Source organism: Idiotropiscis lumnitzeri, chromosome 21 (genome assembly GCF_059441095.1).
Source record: "Idiotropiscis lumnitzeri isolate Australia: NSW breed Sydney's pygmy pipehorse chromosome 21, RoL_Ilum_1.0, whole genome shotgun sequence".
Taxonomy (NCBI): Eukaryota; Metazoa; Chordata; class Actinopteri; order Syngnathiformes; family Syngnathidae; genus Idiotropiscis; species Idiotropiscis lumnitzeri.
The window spans coordinates 3,028,114-3,049,104 of record NC_142411.1 but is presented as its reverse complement, the minus strand read 5'-3'; the positions used below and the strand labels follow the sequence as shown (position 1 = coordinate 3,049,104).

Sequence of the window (20,991 nt, the reverse complement as noted above, 5' to 3'; positions counted from 1 at the left end):
TTGCACCCTTGTTTTGATACATTAATGATTAGCGAATCTACGGCACAGGTACTAAATTTGGGCTTCTGTTCACGTCCCATTAACGCTCATTCTGGACGATTTTTTTTTCCCGCAGATGCGTGCCCTATTGATTTAACGTCAACTGACTGCAGCTGAGCTGCGTGAAGCATTTTATTTATTTATTTATTTATTTTTTTTTTATGGCAGAAACCGGCAGGATTGATGGCAGTAATATGCAGCGGTGGAAAAAAATGCAAGCATGGTAATGTTACAACAGCCGGTGGTTTAGTGTAAATTGCCGGCGTGTAATTAGTGTTGCTGGTATTGATCGGCACGCACAAACAGGGCCGACAGATCCATTTTGGGACAGATGATGTGACCTGATGCTGCCAGATTTGTTTGGAGGAGGAATTTTCAGCTTCCGGGGGAAGATTTTGAGAATGAGACCAGGCGTTCCATGTTTGACAGGTGCCTTGATAAAATATGTATTTTGTGATTTATTCCATAGCTTGCCTTTCAGACTTGCATTTACGCCTTGAGCCAAATGGGTCTCTCAGCATCTCTCTCCCGCGGCTACAGGAGACTTCGCAAAACAAGTCAATACAGAAGGGAGGAAAAAAAAAAAAAAAGGAAAAAAAAATTGCATTTCTCTTGCTTGAAATTTGCCAAGAAAATGCTGAGAGCTGGTGGCCGCCAAGTGGTGTCGTCATTGTGTTGTGGTGCGTATTTACCAGAGAAACTGGAAGGAAACTTTGACCTCAGCTATCAAGACTGGAAGTGATTCAAAAGCTTTGATATGGAACGACTCCAAAAAAAAAAAAAAAGGAAATGAAGAAAACTGAGCGCCACAGCTAAAAGGAGACTACGGAGCACATCAACAGGGTAAGCTAGCGTTAGCATTTATGCTAATGTTAGTCATGAAGGAGGACACTGAAGGCATAAAAAAACCACAAAAAAAAAACGATCCGTCACACATTAGTTGCCGTGACTGCAGCTTCTTCTTCCATTTTTCTTCGAATTTCTTCAGGCGGTTCGGCAAATACTTTTAGTACATTCCCGCCACCGGACCAAACGGCATTCAACTACTTACTCCGGAACGACCTGTGTGTTTTTTTTTCCTTCATGATGCATTTCTTTGACTGATGCAAACCCAGAGTGACTTATAAACCGAAAAGTACATTATTTAGTTAGTTTGGCATTTTCTCTCAGCATGGGGACACAATTATCAGGCTGAAAACACGCAGATGAAATTTTTGACCAATACCCATTAAGTCTTTTTTAAAAAAAAAAAAAAAATGCTTTGTTTTGTTAAATTGCCGCCTAGAAAGTTTGCCCACAGCAAATAAACAGAGGAGGAGGGTGATTTTCCTGGCAGGAGGCAAATAACGGCCACATCGTATACTCTCCCGACATACAAAGGGAATGAGGTGGAAATGAATTCCTTCGCCCCAAACACAATTCTGGGCTAAACTAAATGGACTAGAGATGTTCTCTTTTCAGTTGCGAAAAAAAAAACAAAAAAACATTGAAATGTTAATGAGATTTTCCGAATTAACGCACGTGCTAGCACGAGGCATAAAGCAGCTGCGAGCGGAACCGGCTTAAGGACGCGTCGGGGCTGGCGACTTCTCAGACAAAACGAGTGGTGAGTGGCTTTGAGAAAGCGTGAAATCATTTTCGGAGCAATTTTCCTGAGAGAGCTGACGGGGAACAAAAAAGCGTGACGACACAAACATGGACTTGGAATGTTTGCCGCAAACACGCAACACACCATTTTTTTCTTTTTATTATTTTTTTATCTGAACTGGCTCTTGGATGTCAGCTCACATCGGCGTTAACCTGTAAATCCGTCGCATTAATGCGACCGGCAGCCGTACGGCTTTATCCGAAGCTGGCGGTGCCGCCTTCCGCGTTAGCTAGAAAGAAAAACCGACAAACACAAAGTGTGAGGAACACATAGACACCCCCCCCCCTCGAAAAGTTCCCAAATTGGAGAACCGCAAGCGAGCCATCCTCCTCTTTGGCTTTCAACTAAGCTTCAAACCAAGTTCTCATTTCAATTCAACGCAAGAAATCAGCCTGGAAAAGTGCAGCGTTCCAGAACCGAGGCGCAGCGATTGCTCATGTTTATGTTTGCCACTTTGGGATTTATTCCAAGAGGAAGACCCTCCAAAAAAAAAAAAAAAAATGCAACTCTAAGCAAGCCATCCGTCAGACTGCAATTTCAATTCTTCTCCGCCGGGTCCTGCTTCGAGTGTGCTTCAAACGATTTTGGGAACGATTCCTTTAAAAAAAAAAAAAGACAAAAGCAAGAAAGCCACAGGACTCCGACTTGACTCCATCTGACAGCTTCTTAGTGATTCTCTACCGCCCGCAGAGGCTCACTCCCACCCGCAAATACGGAAGCTGAATCGAGGTGTTAAAGATTCGTCGGCGTCAAGGCGAATATGACGAGCCAGCTGAGGCGTGCAAACTTTGGGGGAAAGAAAAACCTTATATCCCCGTAGCAAAAAAAAAATAAAAATAACGACTCATATTTTTGTACAGAACTGGGAAAAGGCGGAATAATAACCATCATACAAGATTATTCCTGGTTCGGAAAGCTTTAAAAGCAATAAAAATAAATAAATAAATAACGTAAGGTTGGTTGGTCTATGAAGTGAGGAGTTGCTACCTGTCTGAGACCAAGTCTGTAGGCCACGATCCGGTCCACGGCGTTGGGGTTCATTTGCGTCCACTGGAGCTTAAAGTCGTAGATTCTGGGCCGGTTCTGCCAAAGAGGGCTGTAGGTGTCATAGTAGAACTCAGGAGCGTACGCCTTGCCTGTACGTGAGCAACATTCACAAAAAGACGTCATACGAGCCCGTGGGAGATTTTAGAGCACAGGTGTCAAACTCAAGGCCCGGGGGCCAAATCTGGCCCGCGACCTCATATTATGTGGCCCGATCATGTGCGTCAACTTCCTGTTTCTAGCACATTTTCTTCACTTTTAACAACATTGAGATGTGAGATTTTACCATTTATTTATTATATTTTTTTACCAATTGTCCCCCCCTTTTAAAATACATTGAAAAATTGTTGAACAATTTCTGACTGTCTGACAAGCGAACATACATTTTTATGGGTTCGGAGTCGGCGCTCTGAGGGAAAACCATAACGACGATGTGGCCCGTCCCAAAAAAAAAGTGACTTTGACACCCCCTGCAATAGCGAGAGAGGCGACGGATGCGGGTTCTCAAAATGGACCACGGATTTCAAAACTAACGTGAACAGCGTGGCGACAAGATGACTTATTTCCATTTCTTCCTACGACTCTCGTGGGAGAGGAAGGATATTTGGTGACAGAAGTGGGCTCTCAAAATAGAGCGTCTATTCCCAAAAATTGTGGACAAGATGTGACAGAAGCTGGGTCTCAAAATGAACATTCCCAAACATACATGAAGAAATGGAGAGCTGATAAATCACTTTGACGACATGTTCTATTTCTATTTTTCCACGATGACAAATGTGGAAAGATTTGGCGTCAGAATTGGGGTCTCAACATGGACCATTTTTTTTTTTCAGAAATCTATTTTGTTGTTATTACATAGTAACTTGAGTATCATTAATGTGTAATATGATCTATGCAGCTCATGACTTGAATGTTTAATTTGTAAACACGACCCAAATTCTTTCAAGTGCAGCGCTGGAATTAGCATGACAAAGATGTACAGTGGCTCTTATCTGAGCCATGTTGTGTTTGTTCTATTTCCATCGCCGCTATATCATATCTCTTTTGCTACTGTCGTGACCCAATTTCCCCCCTACGAGGATCATTAAATATTTATCTTTACAGCGTGTATCATCTGACACACTTTGCTTTCATGGCACGCAATCAAAGCGAATATCACATCGTGGAACATCCAAACATGTCCAAATCCATTTCTTTTTATTTATTTATTTATTTCTTTTAAACAAACCTTAACTTCTTCCTTTGCTTTGTCAGAATTGAGGATTTACCCAATCGTGAGCGGTCGCATTCTGCCGGCTTAAGGACTCAGGGTGACTTTGGAAAGTTAGTCTGTCTCCGTTTTTTAGGGGGACTGTCGATGGCAGAGATTTTCAAACAGTGTCGTTTGTAGACGATAGCTTTCACACACGTTAAACACTTTGAACTTTGTTGCTTATCAAAACTGGAGTGTTGGCGTATATCGTAAAAGACTTATAAACATGCACTAGCATGACTAAACATATTTGTAGACGTTTACAGAATTTGGATTATTTATTTATTTAATTTACTTTTTAACTTTCCCAGCTTTAATGATACAGGGTTGGTCAATACTTTGTTCCAACCATTTCCATAAAATGAATACAAAAATAATAATAATAAAATAAATAAATAAATAAAATAAAATTAAAAAATAATAAAATAAATTTAAAATAAATAAATAAAAAAAAATCTATTAAAATTAAAATTAAAATTAATTAAACAAATAAATACATACATAGTCGACGGCCATTGCTGGTGTGGGGCAAATATTTTTCAACAGCAATTAACGTCGCTGTCAAGCCATACTTGATGTCAGAAGCGGGAGTCACGTCGAAAGTTTCTAGGTTTGCGCAACCGATCAAACCAACTGTGCCTTTTAATACGTTGCGAGTATAAATAAAGTGCCGCTAAATAGCCTCACCTCTGCGATTATGGCACACGAGCTAACCGTCTTAGCCCGCCTTGAAACACATAACCCTGGGTGGGAGACATCAAAGATAAAAGTACATGCGGCTTAACTGATCTCTTCCCAAATCCTGTTTAGAACAGCAGAACCGACGCCATGACTCAGAAGAGGGGCTCAGCGGAACCCTCAGGCGGCGCGCTGACCTTGTTTGCAGACTTCATTTCCCGCTTTTTTTTTTTCCTAAAGGTTTCACGAACTTCCTCCCGTCCGACGACAAGTTGTCATGATGTGCTTTTGTTTTTTTGTTTTTTTTGGGGGGGGGGATAAGTTGGTTGGATGTGACAAGCGCCACCGCCAGAACCGGAAAGAAAATTAGAAGCGCTAATTGCTCAATGGAATCAAGATCGCGTCAAGCTGAGCTACTTCTAACCTCGACACATCGCGTGAACCCCCCCCCAAATATTTTAATTTGATATATTTTGATTTCATGAGAACTGCTATGCGAGTCTGCTGTAACAACCGTTGTAAAAAAAATAAAAAAAAAATCATTTATTTTATTATTTTTTTTTTGTGGGTGCTATTTTGAGGGGCGCGTATTAAAGCGTCTGATCCCTATTGCATCTTTAAAGACAACTCGATTTCATAAGGGGGAGGACTGAGAAGCGTCTCTGGAGTTCCGCTAAGAGTTTTACTGCTTTTTGAAGAAGCCAACAAATGACAGAATGGGGGTATATGATAATGCCGAGTAACTTCCGACACCGTTCATCTAAGATACATGAAGAATTGCACGGAAACGACAAAAATGATGACTTGTATGTTAGAAGCTTTCAGCTGAAAAGAGACATATTGCAGCTTTGATGTGGAGATCAAGTTCAAGTTTTGCCGTCAAGACAGATGGAATTTGAAAAAAAAAAAAAAAAAAAAAAGAAAAAGTACCTGTGAGTTTGGATTAAAAGACTATGCGGCCGTGTTTTACAAGACGAATCCTGCGTCATTTTTCTTTTTCTTCTTTTAACGACAACAATAAAAACCCGCGAGCATACAAGCGCGTTATTATGAAGGATTAATTTCACGAGGTGACTCTTAAAACGCAATGAAGAGAAAAGCCCTGGCGTTATCTTCCTGCTTTTTTTCTCTCTCTAATTCCTTGTATTTGTTCATTCAGTAATAAAAAAAAAAGAGGTAATTGTTGCTCAGTGGATAGAGAAGAGATGTACTAAGAGGATCTCTATTACAAGAAGCTATAAAATAAGAAGTTTGACATTTTTATGTAATTAAAGTCAAAAGAAAAAAAACAAACGACATATATATTACAATTTTACTTGAATAATGTCAACATTTTTCAAGGAAATTTTATGTACGAAAACTTGTAATTCTACAAAATATTTCAGATTTATTCATTTATTTATTCATTTATTTGACGGGGTAATAAAGTTGCTATTTTGGCAGAAAAAGGAAAAAAGTTTTATTTCCGAGAAGAAAGTTGTAGTGGAAAAAGTTGCAAAAAAAAAAAAATAAATTAAAAAAAAACAACTTTTTTTTCCATTATGAGGGAAAAAAACGCAACGCAGAATTTTGAAACATAAATTTTATCAATTACATAATTCGGGATAAAAGCAAAATACATTTTATCAGAACAAAATGACAAAAAAAAAATTTTTTTCACTTTACGGCAAAAATTCTCAATATTCCCACAAATTTCTGGAGACTTCTTTTACGAGAATAAAGCAGCAATTTTACAGAAAAAAAAATAATGTAAGAATAGCCGTATGGCGAGAGAGAGAGAGAGCGTTTGCTATAAGTAACACAGTTCTGATCCACACGTCAATGACTTTTTTTTTTTTTCATCTACTGTGGCTGCTCGACGAGACGAATATTTCATGAACCTCCTCCTTGTCTCACGCTTGTACGTCAGCCACAAGAACAATTTTGATCCCGCATTGCGGCGGCTGCGATAAAAATCGAAGGAGAAAGAACGGGAGTAACGGCAACATGTCATGGCACATTTCACGGATGACATCGGGGGGGGGGCTTTGATAGATTCCACCGCCCCCGCCACCCCAACCTCCACCCCTGACTGAGAGAGCCTTCCCGTTGGCCCTCCCCTACCTTTGGCAAGCGGCGAGTCCAGATGGTGGGAATGTGGAACGCTGGGCGGGAGAGCGAGCGAGGGCAGGAGGATGAAAGCGAAGGAGAGTAAGCGACAGAAGGCGGAAAACACAATTGGCTGCGGGGGGACGGGACGCCTCGGATCTACCTGCTTCACCGACAATTTGTGTCACACGCGAGAGGGAGGCTTTGCAATTAGAAACGCCGCTAAACTGGTCGGCAAGGACGAAATTGGTAGCATTAGATAGACGGGCGTCCCGGCAAATTTCGCCCGACAGACGTAGTAACATGGCACGGAAATCTTTACTTTTTGCACAAACATGGAATGAGGATAAAAGCAAATTTTCCAGATTCAGAGGGAGGAACAAGCCCCTTTCACACTGCCTGAAAAAGTGACCAATTGACTCATTTTGCCCCCTTGATGCTGTCACGAATGAACGACAGTAAATGTGGGACAAGTTTAAGCTGGCAATTTTCCGACAAACCGCCTAAAAAAAATGACACGGCATTTTTCAACTTTGTCCATGTCACTGTTCGGTATAAATAGTCCCGACAAGCCGAGCCGTCGATTTCCGACTTTAGAGGTAGCAACAAGCCCATTTCACACTGTCATTAAAAGCTGTCATTTTATCGTATGAACAGTGTCAATATGAAATAGGGTGCGTAGTCGAGCCTGAAATTTTTTCGCCCTCAGTATTATTAACCAGGCCCTTACACACCGTCTGTGAATTTCTCAGTCTTTTAATGTCTTCACCAACAGATTGAGCAATTTTCCTCCCTCAGAGGGAGGAACAAACAACTTTTACACTGCTGTTTAAAGACGGACATTTTTTTATTTATTTTTTTGCCTTTCTCCATGTTGCTGTTCTATATAAATGGCACGCAATTTTCTGCTTTCAGAGGTAGATAAAGGCCACTTTCACATTGCCGGTGAAAACTCGTCTTTTCCATCATAGCCTGATTTTGTGTTCAAGCGAGCTTCCTGCTAAGACGGGTTGCCACAGAAATCAAAAGTAATTTAAACAGGAAAATAGTTTGATTTGGTGCGATGTTCCTTGTTCATTTGTGATTTTTTTTTTTTGTTTGTTTTTTTTAACAATTCAATTTATTTTAAATGGGGAGGATTGGTAACATTAATAGCAATATTTCATATCTCAACGTTGTTAAAAGTGAAAAAATGTGCTAGAAACAGGAAGTTGACGCACATTATTTTGCAGGCCACATAAAATGAGGTCGCGGGCCAGATCTGGCCCCCGGGCCTTGAGTTTGACACAGTGATATAGACAATTTGTGCATCGACTAGTATTGAACGTATCCACGGTTAGCATCTGTACGTTACCCGCGTCATTTGTGACACTAAGAGAAGACTTGCGAGATTGAAGGCGTTCTCTAAATGAATTTGACGGCGTCCGCCGTCACCAAGTCGATGGACGCTTACAGTTCTTGAAGCAAAGCAAAAAAAATAAAAATAAATTAAAAAAATCAGCAGCAGACAGCAGCGGCAAGGACATGAGCGACACCTCCTATTCAGACCGACTTTTCCTTTCCCTTTCCTTGGCGCCGCTTTCAATTGAATTGTCAATCTCCGAGCGAGACGGCGGCGGTGGAGGAGCGTTTTGTACGCGATGAGACAATTTGGGCTGTCCATAAAAAAAATTGGCAGCCAACGTGATAATTACAAGAACGGATGTTCAAGAGATGGACGCATATATTTCTTGTTAAGAGAAGTCAATTCTGATTTAACAGCAAATGTCCAACGGAAGCGGTCACGTTGATTTTGTTTATTTTGTTTGTTTTTTTTAAATTATTTTTATTATTTCAACTTTGTTTTGTAGAAGTCTTTAAAAATTGTAGAGAAGTAAAAATTAAAATGTAGACTTTTTTTCAGTAAATAGAAAGAATTTATTAGGATAAAGTTGGAGTTTCACAAAAATATATTTTACCTGAAGAAAATTATCATTTAAAAATTCAGATTTAAGTGCTAAGAATAAAATCACATTATTCCAAAAAAAAGTTGTCCATTTCCGAATAATTTGTAATTTTAGGATAATATTTTTGGAGAAAATGAATGAGGGGAAAAAAAGAATTGTGGAAGTTAAATTGCAATTTTAGAAGCAAAATAATCATTTATGGAGATTCAAAAAATTAGCAGAAAATAACTTTTTTACCGGAATAATGTTCCAATAATACATTAAAAAAAGTCAGAAATTTTTAGAGAATATATTTGTAGTTCGATAAAAATTTTACTTATTTATATTTATTTTTTTTTTTCATTCGAACAAAGTGTCGCCCGACTCACCCGTGACGTGGAAGGTGCATTTTCCCGCGCCGGCCTCGTTGATGACTTTGCAGGTGTACTCGCCCCAACCGTCGCGGTTCAGACTGCGGATGGTGTATTCGGTGTCGTCTCGCTGCGTGTCGAAAGGGCCGGCGTGCAGCAGCCGGTTGGAGAGCAGCCACTCGAAGCGCAGCACGCGCGACGGGTGCGCTCGCAGCACCCGGCACGTCATGACCACGGGCCGGCCCAGGCCCTGGCGCAGCTCCGTGTGGACCGGCTCCACCGTCGGGGGGTCTGTCGGAGAAAACCGCCGATTTCCAGAAGGCATCTTGTCATAGCACCCCATTTTTTCACATAAGAAGAGTCGTTATAGTTTAAAGTAGTAATTGACTACAAATTTAAATTAAAAAAATAAATAAAAAAATAAAAAATGTAATCACTTTACCTTTGACAGACAATGACAACGAAAAAATATGTTTTCCACAATGAACTGCGGTGGCAAGTACAGAAAATGTCATTCAATTAATTACATGCATAAACTTCATCCACACGCTTCTAAATTACTTCCTCATCCTATGACAAGCGTTACAGCCGGGCTTCAGGAAAAAAAAACGGATGCTTCCGCCAACTCGTAATTGACTCCCATTTGCATATTTCCCGTCACAAGTATGTCAGATTCAAAATAAGACGGCACACACGGTTGATTAGCTGATTGAAATTGCATTCGGAATACAATGTAATTACTGCGTCATGTGTACATGAATGACAACTTAAGTTATATTTAAAACATATTTTTATTCATTCTCCAATCTGCTTATCATCTATTAAATAAAAAAAAGAACACGTCATTTTGAATGTTATCTGACAATATAAGTAAAGTCTCATGAGCTTCATTTTCTATTTCATTGCTTTTGTCAAATGTGTCTCTTGAAATAATTGGCGAGCTAACAGCCAATCAGAGTGATCCATTGTCATCAACAGCCGAGGCTATTGTGCATACGAAACAACGACGGCTCATTGGTTCAAATATTCGCCACACAAAGCCCAAATAGGGTTCATGGTCAGTAATAAACGAAACAACCCAGGTACAACCCAACATCGTCATCGTCATCGTTATTAATCGGGAGGTTTTGGTGGTGAGTCAGAGCCTCACAGCTGAGTGGCACCAAAGCAAATCGTAGTAAGTGCATTTTAGTTTGCCACAGAAGGCCCCATCGATGACGACGAGGTCCAAGACTCTTCTTACGTAAGTGCAACAGACTTCACACAAGGATGCAGCCTCTCTCTCTCTCGCTCTCGCGACTGCGGTGCGACTGGAATGCGACTCACCGTTAAGGACGCCGTTTTCGTGGGAATGTATCGGCTCGAGTGAAATGCTAATCCGGAGAATACTGAGGATTTACAACAACTTACAACACGTTCAACTCCTAACGGACACTCATTTTTTTTCAAGTTCGGCGGGCCGGATTAAAACATTTAACGGGCCGCATGTGGCCCGCGGGCCGTAGTTTGGCCACGCCTGCTCTAGAGCTTTGCTGTGATTACATTTTTTTGCAGATGGAACAGCCAATCAAGAATCGTATAGTACACACACACACTCACACACACACGCACACACACACACTCTCAATTTACTCATCCGAGAGTTCTGCGGCTCGACTTGGCAACAGAGCTCCGAAGTTTGCTCAGGTGGTGTTTGTATATTGCTGGGAAGGCTTTTTTTTTTTTTGCGACAGACGGCGAGGCCGCTAACTCCCGCTGTGACGGGGAACAGAAGGAAGGCCGGGATCAAGAGAATTCCCAGGCATCTGGGCAGGGCCGGGAAGTGGAACGGCGGTATCTAGGACAGGAGAACACTCGATAGCGCCGTCTTCTTGCCGTGGACCGTGCCAAGCCGGTTTGCCTAAGAACATTAGGGCCGTCACAGCTGAGGATTTTTTTCCAATTCTATTAGCTAACGGCAGACTTTTTTTTTTTTTTTTTTAATGCCACTAGCTGTCCATACAAGATGGATGCAGCTTTAAAAAACATTTATTTTTTTACATATCAAAGCTGTTGACTCTCGCGAGCGTTGCTAATGCTCTTTTAGCGACTGTACCTCGCGACTTGATTAACTTGCGCTTGGAAAACGAAGGCGAGGGAAGGGATTGGCATGTGCTTACGTGCCAAGAAGAAGAAGAAAATGAAGAAGTGGGGCTAGGTATGCAGGAAGGGGGGGGGGGTAAGAGAAGCAGGGCTGGATTGAGGAGATAAAGCAAATTTCCTGGTCTTGGTTTCCCGCTCAAAGCGAGCCACACGTTAGCTCCGGCTTTGATGGCGGCCATTAAGGCCGGGCTGCAGATGGCGGCATGATTGATGAATAACGTTGTTCATTAGGTGCGGCGCTTTGAAGAAGGTCAGCGGATGAAAGCGCCGCGCCAGAATCAAAAAGCCACTCACTTTTTTTTTTTCTTTTTTGTTCAATGCAAAGCAATCATTTGAAGCGTATGGAGCTTATTTACATCCAAGTCATTGATATTGCCGCGACTTTTTCTGTGGATTTTTCTTTCACCACTAGGGGCGCTCTATAATTCAGAAAATATGCTAAATAAATCAGGATTTTTTAATTTTTTTTTTTATTTGCCTTTTGCGAAAGTGACTGTCATTGGGCTTCTTCTGATTGGCTAAAATCGCTTAGCGCACATGTCACGGCCTTTGAAGAGGAAAGCTAGCTCTTTGGCGTACTCGTTAACATTACTGAGTCCCATTTTCATTTGTGAGTATTCCGTAGCCGCGTGATGGCAATAACGCTGAGAGAAAACAACATCATAAAAGCCGAGGAAGTGTTTTGCAGCTCGCGGGCTCCAAGTTGTTATTTAGCCGTTTCCTTCGCTCTAATTACGCTGCCGTCAGACAAATGCGACGCATGCTGTAATTCTGCTCAGCTTCCCGCTGCTCGGCAAATCACCGCGCTAAACTTCACATATTTTTCCTTATGACTCGGCTGCTTAACATTTTACACGATGGGCTTTTGTTGCACAAACATATTCAACGCTTGAGATGAGGAATTTGTGACTTCAAACTCTTGTGCTGTATGCTGACCTTTAATGTGCGCTGTCGCAATTACGTAATCATAAGAGAAACAACATCGGCGCTGGGAATGTGGAAAAGGTCTTGGAAGACTCAAAAATAACTAATTTGGCGTAAAAGTAAGACATTTTTAATTAGGGCTGCACGATTTTGGAAAAACGTGCGATATTGACAATAGCGATTTCAATATTGCGATATTTAAACTGTAACTTAGAGAAATTAAATTTTTATTATCTGGCGAAAGAAGTACATTTTATTCATGCGGCAAAATAAACAAGCTCAATTTGTAATAAGCAATATACAATAAATAAATCTAGAATTTATAAGTTAGCATCTGACTGGTCAAATTCAGATAAAAGCATACCAATCCATTATCGCGATGTTGATATTTTATCGCTAATTTTCGTGAAAGACGTCCTCTCCAAGATATTCTTTAATACAGCAGAGGGAATTCTGAATATTTCCATCCCTCATTTCTGTCAGCAAATTAGGTTCAAGTAGAACACTACGAATAGTGAACAAGAAGGCGGAGCAACGGGTTATGCTAATGTTAGCATGCGTAAACACTCGCTGCAGCCAAGTGGACTTTAAGACTGCAACGGGACCAAAGTTGTTGTTGTGTTCATATTATACTCAGATTTTTCTATTTTCAACGCTAATTCTAACCTTTCATTTCCTGCCTCTCATCACCTCCCACTCTCATTTTTTTTGTTTTTGTTTTTCACCCGCCACCGGAATGAGAGATGCCGTTTTGAATCCCTGGATGTTCATCTTCAGAAAATATTTCATTCAAATCTCCACACATGAATAGCAAATGAACACTGGTGGGGAATAAATTAGCTGTATGCTAATTCAAAGTTTGCAAATCATCGGATGTCGCCTCTTTAAGAAGGTTTGCTAACGGAGTAGTGCGAAGGCTGGACAGACACCGCGACGTCGGAAAAAAGTCGAGGAAGTGTAAAAGATGCCCGGGCAATCCGTGTACTCACATTGGACGATGAGCTCCACCACAGCCTCGCGGGGCTTGACGTTGAATCCGTTGTACTGGCTGGTCTGGCATCGGTACGAGCCGGTCATCTCCCGCGTCACGTTGACCACGCGCAGCGCTCCGTCGTAGCTCTCCATCTGCATGCTCCCGTCCGGCATGGGGGCCTCCTTGTCGGCCCGCGACCACAAGATGATGGGCTTGGGCTTCCCTGAAACAAGGCACTCCAGCTCCACCGTGTCGCCCTCACGGGCCACGAGGGGGGACTTGCCCCGGGGGACTGTCAGGTTGGGGGGAACTAAGAAAGAGAAAAACAGAGGAGGGACTGATATGGGGCTCTAGAAAGTCAGCGGGCGTGGTACAGGGTGACGGTCGAATGAGGGGAAACGGATGTTAGTGACGGCGAGAAACGCCTGCTCGCGAGCGAGGACGTGAGCAAACCAAAACAAAGCCATGACGAGTTGAGCAATCGATACGGCAAAAAAAAAAAGAAAAATCCAGTGTCAGAAGATTGCAGTCAGTGCAACGGCACGATGCAATATTTCCGCTTTTTGCGGGGAATAAACTGAAACGACAATGTGCAGGTGTGTGTTTGTTGGAATACCTTGTACGCTGCGGTCCGAGCGTCAGCTGTTTGCAATAGCTCCCCCTTCTTGCAAGTAATACACTGAAACGACATCTCTTGCTGTTTACTATGCTTTATCACAATGTGTGTGTGTGTGTGCGTGTGTGTGTGTCAGAGGACCTCGAACACTGCATTAAGTGTGTCTGGTTTAGGCAATTTCTTCCATTCTTGTAAAAAAATAAATAAATACACTTACAAGACAACTCTTGGTGTTTCGCAGTGTTCATTATCGTTGATTACAGCGTGTGTGTAGGGGTGTGTGTGTGTGTGTGTGTAAAAATGAACGCAGCAGGTTGCATTTGGGTATTCTGCATCCTCATCACACATGCGCAGCCAAATTAATTTGTTTAATTAGCAAACCTGGCAAATAGCATTGGCTCCTGGAGCGCTGTGTGTGTGTGTGTGTGTGGGTGTGAGTACACGTGTGTAGGCGTGTGCTTGTTGTGTTTTCCCCACTTCAAACCATCCAGCAGACTCCAAGCCTATTTTACAAGTGCGCCTCCCAAAATAGTTTACAGCCAGCCAGAGGAGGAGTGAAAATGTCCTCGATGCTGATGAAACCGTGTCACACGTCCTTCCCGATGATTCTCGGATGGCTGCCATCACTGTCCAAAGAGCGCGACTGGCTGGATGGCGGTGGGGCTGGCGTCGAACGGCGCGGCGTGATGAAATCGGCAGAAATCCGTTGGGGGTGGGGGGGGGACAAAATGAAACGAGAGTCCGGTCTGTGGTCGCAAGGGTGACAATGAGCTGGGATCTCAGAGAAGCAAAGGTCTAGCCCACTGGTGTCAAACTCAAGGCCCGGGGGCCAGATCTGGCCCGCAACCTCATTTTATGTGGCCCGCAAAATGATGTGCGTCAACTTGCTGTTTCTAGCACATTTTCTTCACTTTTAACAACATTGAGATGTGAGATATTGCCATTTATTTTAATTCATTTATTTTTACCAATCCTCCCCTTTTAAAATAAATTGAAAAAAATTGTTGAACAAACAAATTTATGATCAACAGATATTTAATGCCATTTCTCATTTCGGGCACACGTGAGCTCGAGCCTGGCCTAGCTGACTTTGGCTTTCAAACACAGAATTTGAAAACGGCGAGGCCGAAGCGCGAACCGCAAGGCACCAGGACTGCCCGGCAGCATTTTAACGTCGACATAAGCAGCAGCGGCGTCTTCAATGAAACCTAACATGCGTGTTCTGAGCATGTGGGAGGACACCAGAATAGCCGGAGAACACGCAAACGCCACACGGGGAGGTCCGACACAAGATTTAATCACAGATCTTGAGAACAGTGAGGCAGACGTGCTAATCACTAGTCCACGGTGCTGCCGGCTGTCCAATCCTGCAATTAAAACACTAAGCGCCACTACTGTAGCGACGGTAATTTTCATTTTCATTTTGAGCGACGTGCCTGAGGGCGACTGGCAGGGGGGGGGGGGGGGGAGACAAATACCGTTGACATTTTGAAGACGGTGGGAAAAGGCAAATATGCTGTATGGGAGCGGTCGCCACGGCAACAAGGCGGCCGGGGAATTATTATAAGTGAGCAGTTGTTGACGATAAAACGGGAAAAAAAAAATTCTAATCTAGCCACTGGAGGGAACTCATTTCAGCCACTTGTGTTGACACGCTGCGCCGACAAATGTTAAAGGAAGAGGAGGGGGGGGGGGTAAATAAAACGTCATACGCCAACACCCTGCAGCGAAGCGGATTAGTACTGGCATTCATTTGGCGCGCGGTGTCCGGCCACCTGCAGACGGCTCTGGAAAGCCGAGCGACAAAAATCTGGCTGGCTGCCTCGTGGTGACGGTCAGCGTGCTGACGCTCGCGCCGTCAACATTGAACCCGAGCCAAGCGTGTTGGGAAAACAATGGAGTGATGCGCTAAAACTTGCAGTGGAACATCACCAGCTGGAGCGAGCCGGAGCGAGCTGGACGTTTGGCTCGGCCGCACCCCCTGAAATGCAGGCTGGCCAATCACAGAGCGGTATCGAGCGGTCAACAGACATATTGTCCCCCAGCAGCCAATTGGTGAGCAGTTATAGTGCAGCACCCGTTGCAGCAATTAGTGGCAAAAACCCAGACGGGCAGCCATCATTACACCAAGCCGCTGAGCGCAGATTAGCCGGCCAATTATGCCAAACTCAGGCCGCACGTTGCTACAGAGTCGGCATTATGTCGCCTGGATACAATATGTGTGTGCGTGCGCGCGCGTGTGTGTGTGTGGTGAGTGACTGGCGCCAACACTCAACGGGTCTGCGCAAAATGATCAGAACCATTTAGAGCTCGACACGGACCCCGTCATCCCGTCGGTGACATCACTCCGTGTCTCCATGGCAACATTGCACACGAGCTCCACCCGCTCCACGCACTGCATGATGAGAAGGCACGCGAGGTTTATCTCACATGCTCCCGCAGCCAGTTTAGGCGGCCACGACGTCGCGCTCGCGAGCGTGCCATCATTGTTGTAGTTATACGCTTGTTTGGTGGCGCTAACCTCGATTCGTTTTATGTGCCACATCAGCTCGATGAGGCGGCAAGCTCGCCAGCTCGTTTGTTTTGGAGAAAGACAAGCAATAAGGTACAAAGCATGGAACAGACGATGGCAGCCCATCTAGCCACCTAGTTGCCTTGTTAACGCTTATTGAGAATTACAGGCAGGTTAATATTGTCAGCGCCATGCTCACAAGGTACCAAACTGACAGCCATACACACCTTGATACTGCAGCTCATGTTTTTTCATATCACACCAGCCCGTCTAGGCAGCCAACATTTTTTTTGTTGAGAATTACAGGTGTTTCCACATCATCAGTCCTATTCCTTCCATGGTCGCCACACTGCAGTCATCCGCACATCAGTGCTCGCTTAAGTTTATTGCCTGTGCTACGGCTGCCCCGTTTAGGCGGGAAACGAGTTTGCCTTCTTTATTCGTGTTGAGAAATAAAGCCATGGCAACGTGATTTCAATGCTCACATGTTACCATTGCAGCTCTGCACGTATTGATGCAATAACCTTCACTTTCATTCACATGCAACTGCAACCCATTTAGGCGGCAAATTAGTTTACCCTGGTCGAGAAACATGATCATGTCAACATTAATTCAGCTTAGCTCATACATAAGATCGCAAAGTTGCGGGTATAAGCACATATTTACGGTATTTTACAGTCACTCCTCTGCTCACTCGGTAGTTACACTCAATGCAGCCCGTTTAGGCGCCAAACTATTTACCAAATGTATTCCTGTTGATGAACGGCGGGACATTTTTAGGTTATAAAAACGCAGCCGTCAAGCTTGAACGCGCCGTCTCACTTCCTTTGTTGTTGTTTTTCCAAGCAGCGAGAGTCTCATCTGGAAGGTGAGTAGCATTGCTGAGGGGCTATCGACAGTGGTTAACGAGGGAAGGAAGCCCGTTTCTTATTCATGTTTTCCTGTCAGCTTTGCCCCAGCAGGAGAGGCGGGTGATTTCCCAGAAGAGGCTGCGTACAGCCGCCTCCGCCTTCGTAACGTACAACCGCAGGTGGTTGCGGCGCGAAAACGACTCTGTGGGCGAGGAACAAAGCTGCCAGGTTGTCACACGCGTGTTCGACATGCGGCATCTCGCACCTGCTGTCACGTGGCAAGTTTTCCCAGGACTGGGGGGGGCCAGCTGCGGGACAGATGCGCCGCAACTTCGTCCCACCCTGGGGAGTCCTCTTCATTATTTCACCCGACCCATTGTTGTGGTACCAAAGCTCCATCTTTTCTTTACTTGACATGCTACAGCAACCCTTTTAGGCGGCAAAGTGGATGGCCCCACTCGTTCTTGATGAGAAACGGGCATAGGCATGTTGTCATTCTCAGGCTCCCAAGATACTAAAGTTGCAGCTATACACGCACGTATTAAGACGCTATCTTATGTTCATTTAATTTACTTCAGCAGCCCATTTAGGCAGCTCATTTACATGCATTTACAGCCCGTTTAGGCAGCACGATTGTTTGAGGTAAAAACTAAATTTTAACAAACAAATAAAAGAAAATTAAATTAAAAAAATATATAAAACAATATATATATATATAAAATTATATATATATATATATATATATATAATTTTTTATTATTTTTTTTTTTTTCATTATTACAAATTTAATTATGACGAATTTTCTCACCCCTGGAATAGCGGCAAACATTATTTCAAGATGATGAGGAGGCAGCGGCATCAGACCACACCGGGTGCCAATCTTGTCAGCTAAAAACAGGAAATTAAGGTAATAGAAATTGAAGCAGGGATAATTGGAAAAACACTCTTCCGGTTTTGATTGGTATTAATTTCCTGCTATCATGCTTCTGGTGGTGTGATGGCCACCAAATGTGAACCTCGAAATCAAATAATGAATCCTGTAGCTCACACTACCACCAAATGTGGATCTAATGCAGGGGTGTGCAAACTTTTGGATTGGTGGGCCACAATGGGTTCTAAAACCTCATCTGAGAAAAAAAAATACATTTGAAAGTGAACAAAAGCATAACAACAAAATATATCAAATGTATTTTGAAAATAAAACATGAACAAGGTTTATTCATTTAATTTTTTTCAAGTTTGGCGGGCCGGATTAAAACGTTTAACGGGCGGCAAGTGGCCCCCGGGCCGTAGTTTGCCCACGCCTGATCTAATGGAATGCTAGCTTTTCGCTACCTCTGTCATTTAATTTTTTTTCCCGCTAGCTACAGTTCTCCTGTGGGTAGCTTCAGCTTGTAGCTTAGCCCACTAAGTTTTCCTGGTCGTTTGCAAAACACGGCTGACAACTTGCCGAATCTCTGCCACCAACAATTGAGAAAGGAGTAAAGTGCTTCTTTGTCGCATTCATTACCACCAGCAGCTCATTCATTAATGAACTTTCGTACTTAATTGATTTTCTCAATTCATCACACGCAATTCTTGTGATTGACAGCCAGACTGGGCGGTGCCAGAGTGTCAGGTGTGCGTGGGTTGCTAATAACGTATCGCAGGCAAAGTTTTCCGGCGGAGGTGACTTTGGAGTCCTCCGACGTACTTTGCGATCATCCATCAGACCGGTGACGACTGCAAATCTGCTATGCTCATTTTAATGAACAGACCCGACTAATCGCCATCGGCGCATTCTTCCCGTCGGAAGTGTAATGAATGGGAATATCGGTTTCCAGCCCGGTTGAAATCCGGCGCTGTGATTGCGTGTTAAAAATGTCAATGTAACAACTTGACACGCGATTACGGGTTTCATCTCCAAGCTGTGTCCCGCTCCGAAAAAAAACAATATTTGATAAAATGGCGAGTAATTGAACAATAATCCATACACAAGCGCTAATGAGAGGATTAATTGGCTGCTTCCAGTGGAAAGTTTATGGGATTTTTTTTTTTTTAACACTGGATCTTGTAAATCCTTTTCAGCTGTCCCTCTGTCTTCTAATCCTGACAGCATGTCGCAGGGAGGTCCATGTCGGAGAATGCTTTTAATGAGTGTCACACTTGCAAATATTAGCAAGAGAAAGTCATGAAGGCAATCTACGCGCATCAAAAAAAAAAATAAATCATCAAAACATAAGAAAAAAATCATAGCTTTTGGAATGTGTAAGCCGGAGATGCGAGAGACTGCGTAAGCTCCTTTTTTTTTTCTCCTGATCTCAGACAGACCTGCAGCGTAATCTTCTTTAAACGCTTTTATGAAGAAGCCTAATTGCAGTTTGGGCTTTCCTGCTGCGGGAGAAAATTCAGTTTGGTACACAAGAATGCAGCAACTTCCAGGCAGTGGGCAAGGAAAACGGCATATCCAAGAATTTTTGTTTCCCATTCACACTCATCTCCTGGAGCACGTTATCATAGAACTCTTTTTTTTTTCAATCGATAAAGCGCTGTCACCAAATACGTTTGCACTCGAACGGTCACATCCGCGTGGTCAGACGCCATCGCCATATAAGCGAATCCTCTCTAATATTGTGCAAAAATCTTGTTTACAGCATCCAATCATTATGAGGCTCCACTTGTGACACAAAATCTGCTGGCATCCCCGTGCCTTTCATTCCGCTTGACGACAACACACTCCGTCATTATTTGCAGCCCACACGCTGTACTACTTAAAAGATAATGAGCAAACTTCTCAACCTTCTTGGCAGGTACGATTGATCCCGCTGTTTTGGAGCACAGATTTATCAAAGGATTATCGAAGAATAATTATGCCGCCAAGGTCGACGTGCCGCTTTCATGTCGGCGGTGAGATGCAGGATTGGGTTTGTTGAGCGAAGAAAAAAAAAGGGGGAAAGCAAAGACCAGACTCGTATGAGTCTTAACGGCACAAAAATGTGCATTGTCATCCAGAGGCCTAATTTGTTCCTTTAAAGAAGGTGTGCCAGGATTAAATAAAAAAATAAATAATAACACGATTTGTGAAATAAATATTTGAGCCAAAAACTTATTTTCTGATATTGAGCAAATGTGGAGGTGGGCCATACCTGGCCCGCAGGCCCCAATTTGGGGACCCCTGCTTGAAAGGGACAATGTGTGACGTGCCATCTAGTGGTTAACTACTAGAATGCAACGAGTTCAAAGCACTACGGCGCCTCAGAGCGACCGCACTTCGTAAGCCGACAATCGAATTCTTCAGCAGAGGCGCGAGCTAAATCGAGTCATCACAAACGACTTTTTTTTTCAAGTGACGAAGCAAGTCCAAAGTCTCTATTGTTCAAAATGGTGGCGGCGCGTTCCATGTTTATGTAACCAAGACGTGGTCTTCTTAACGCCCCCATTTTGATTCCTTCCACGGCCCCTCTAGGCGGTCCGTTTTGCATTATTCATTTTGAAAATTACCGTCGTATAAATATGAAACAAAGTCCTTTCTTGCCAAGTGAATGACAACGTTAACCCCACTTAGCCTCCCGCGAAATTTGCCACGGCTTGTTACGCTAAAAAATGTGTCTCGACAGAGCGCCATGATTTCTCTATGAGGCTTCAAACGTGAATGTTTATGCCGTTTATGCTTCAGAAAAAAAAAAAAAAAGAAAAAATCAGCATCATCTGGCTAAAGACCCACATTTCAACCGACAACCTCCTTGAGAAATTGAACAAAGTAAACCGGTTTCAAGTCCTTCCGCTGCCCGTTTAGGCATCAAAGCAGTTTGAACTGAAAACATTCCGCGAAAAAGTGCTAATGCTAATGATGCTATTTTCAACAACAACGCAAAACCAGCAGGAGGCGAGCGAATCAAGCTCAAAGTCTTTTGTTCAATTGCGCACACTTTGAGATGTGATTGACTGA

General features: G+C 43.2%; 1 protein-coding gene across 2 annotated transcripts in view; it reads right to left on the bottom strand.

The window, feature by feature from the left end:
• Positions 1 to 20,991, bottom strand: part of LOC148316465 (MAM domain-containing glycosylphosphatidylinositol anchor protein 2) — a 121,016-nt gene that overhangs the window by 21,328 nt on the left and 78,697 nt on the right. The window contains exons 10-12 of one of the 2 annotated variants that reach the window (XM_088285906.1): positions 13,101 to 13,421; positions 9,064 to 9,336; positions 2,675 to 2,823 (exon numbers count right to left, since the gene is read on the bottom strand). In XM_088285906.1, coding sequence (XP_088142032.1) covers positions 2,675 to 2,823; positions 9,064 to 9,336; positions 13,101 to 13,421 — 743 coding nt within the window. The remainder of the gene's footprint in view (positions 1 to 2,674; positions 2,824 to 9,063; positions 9,337 to 13,100; positions 13,422 to 20,991) is intronic. The other variant, XM_088285907.1, reaches the window with a different exon arrangement.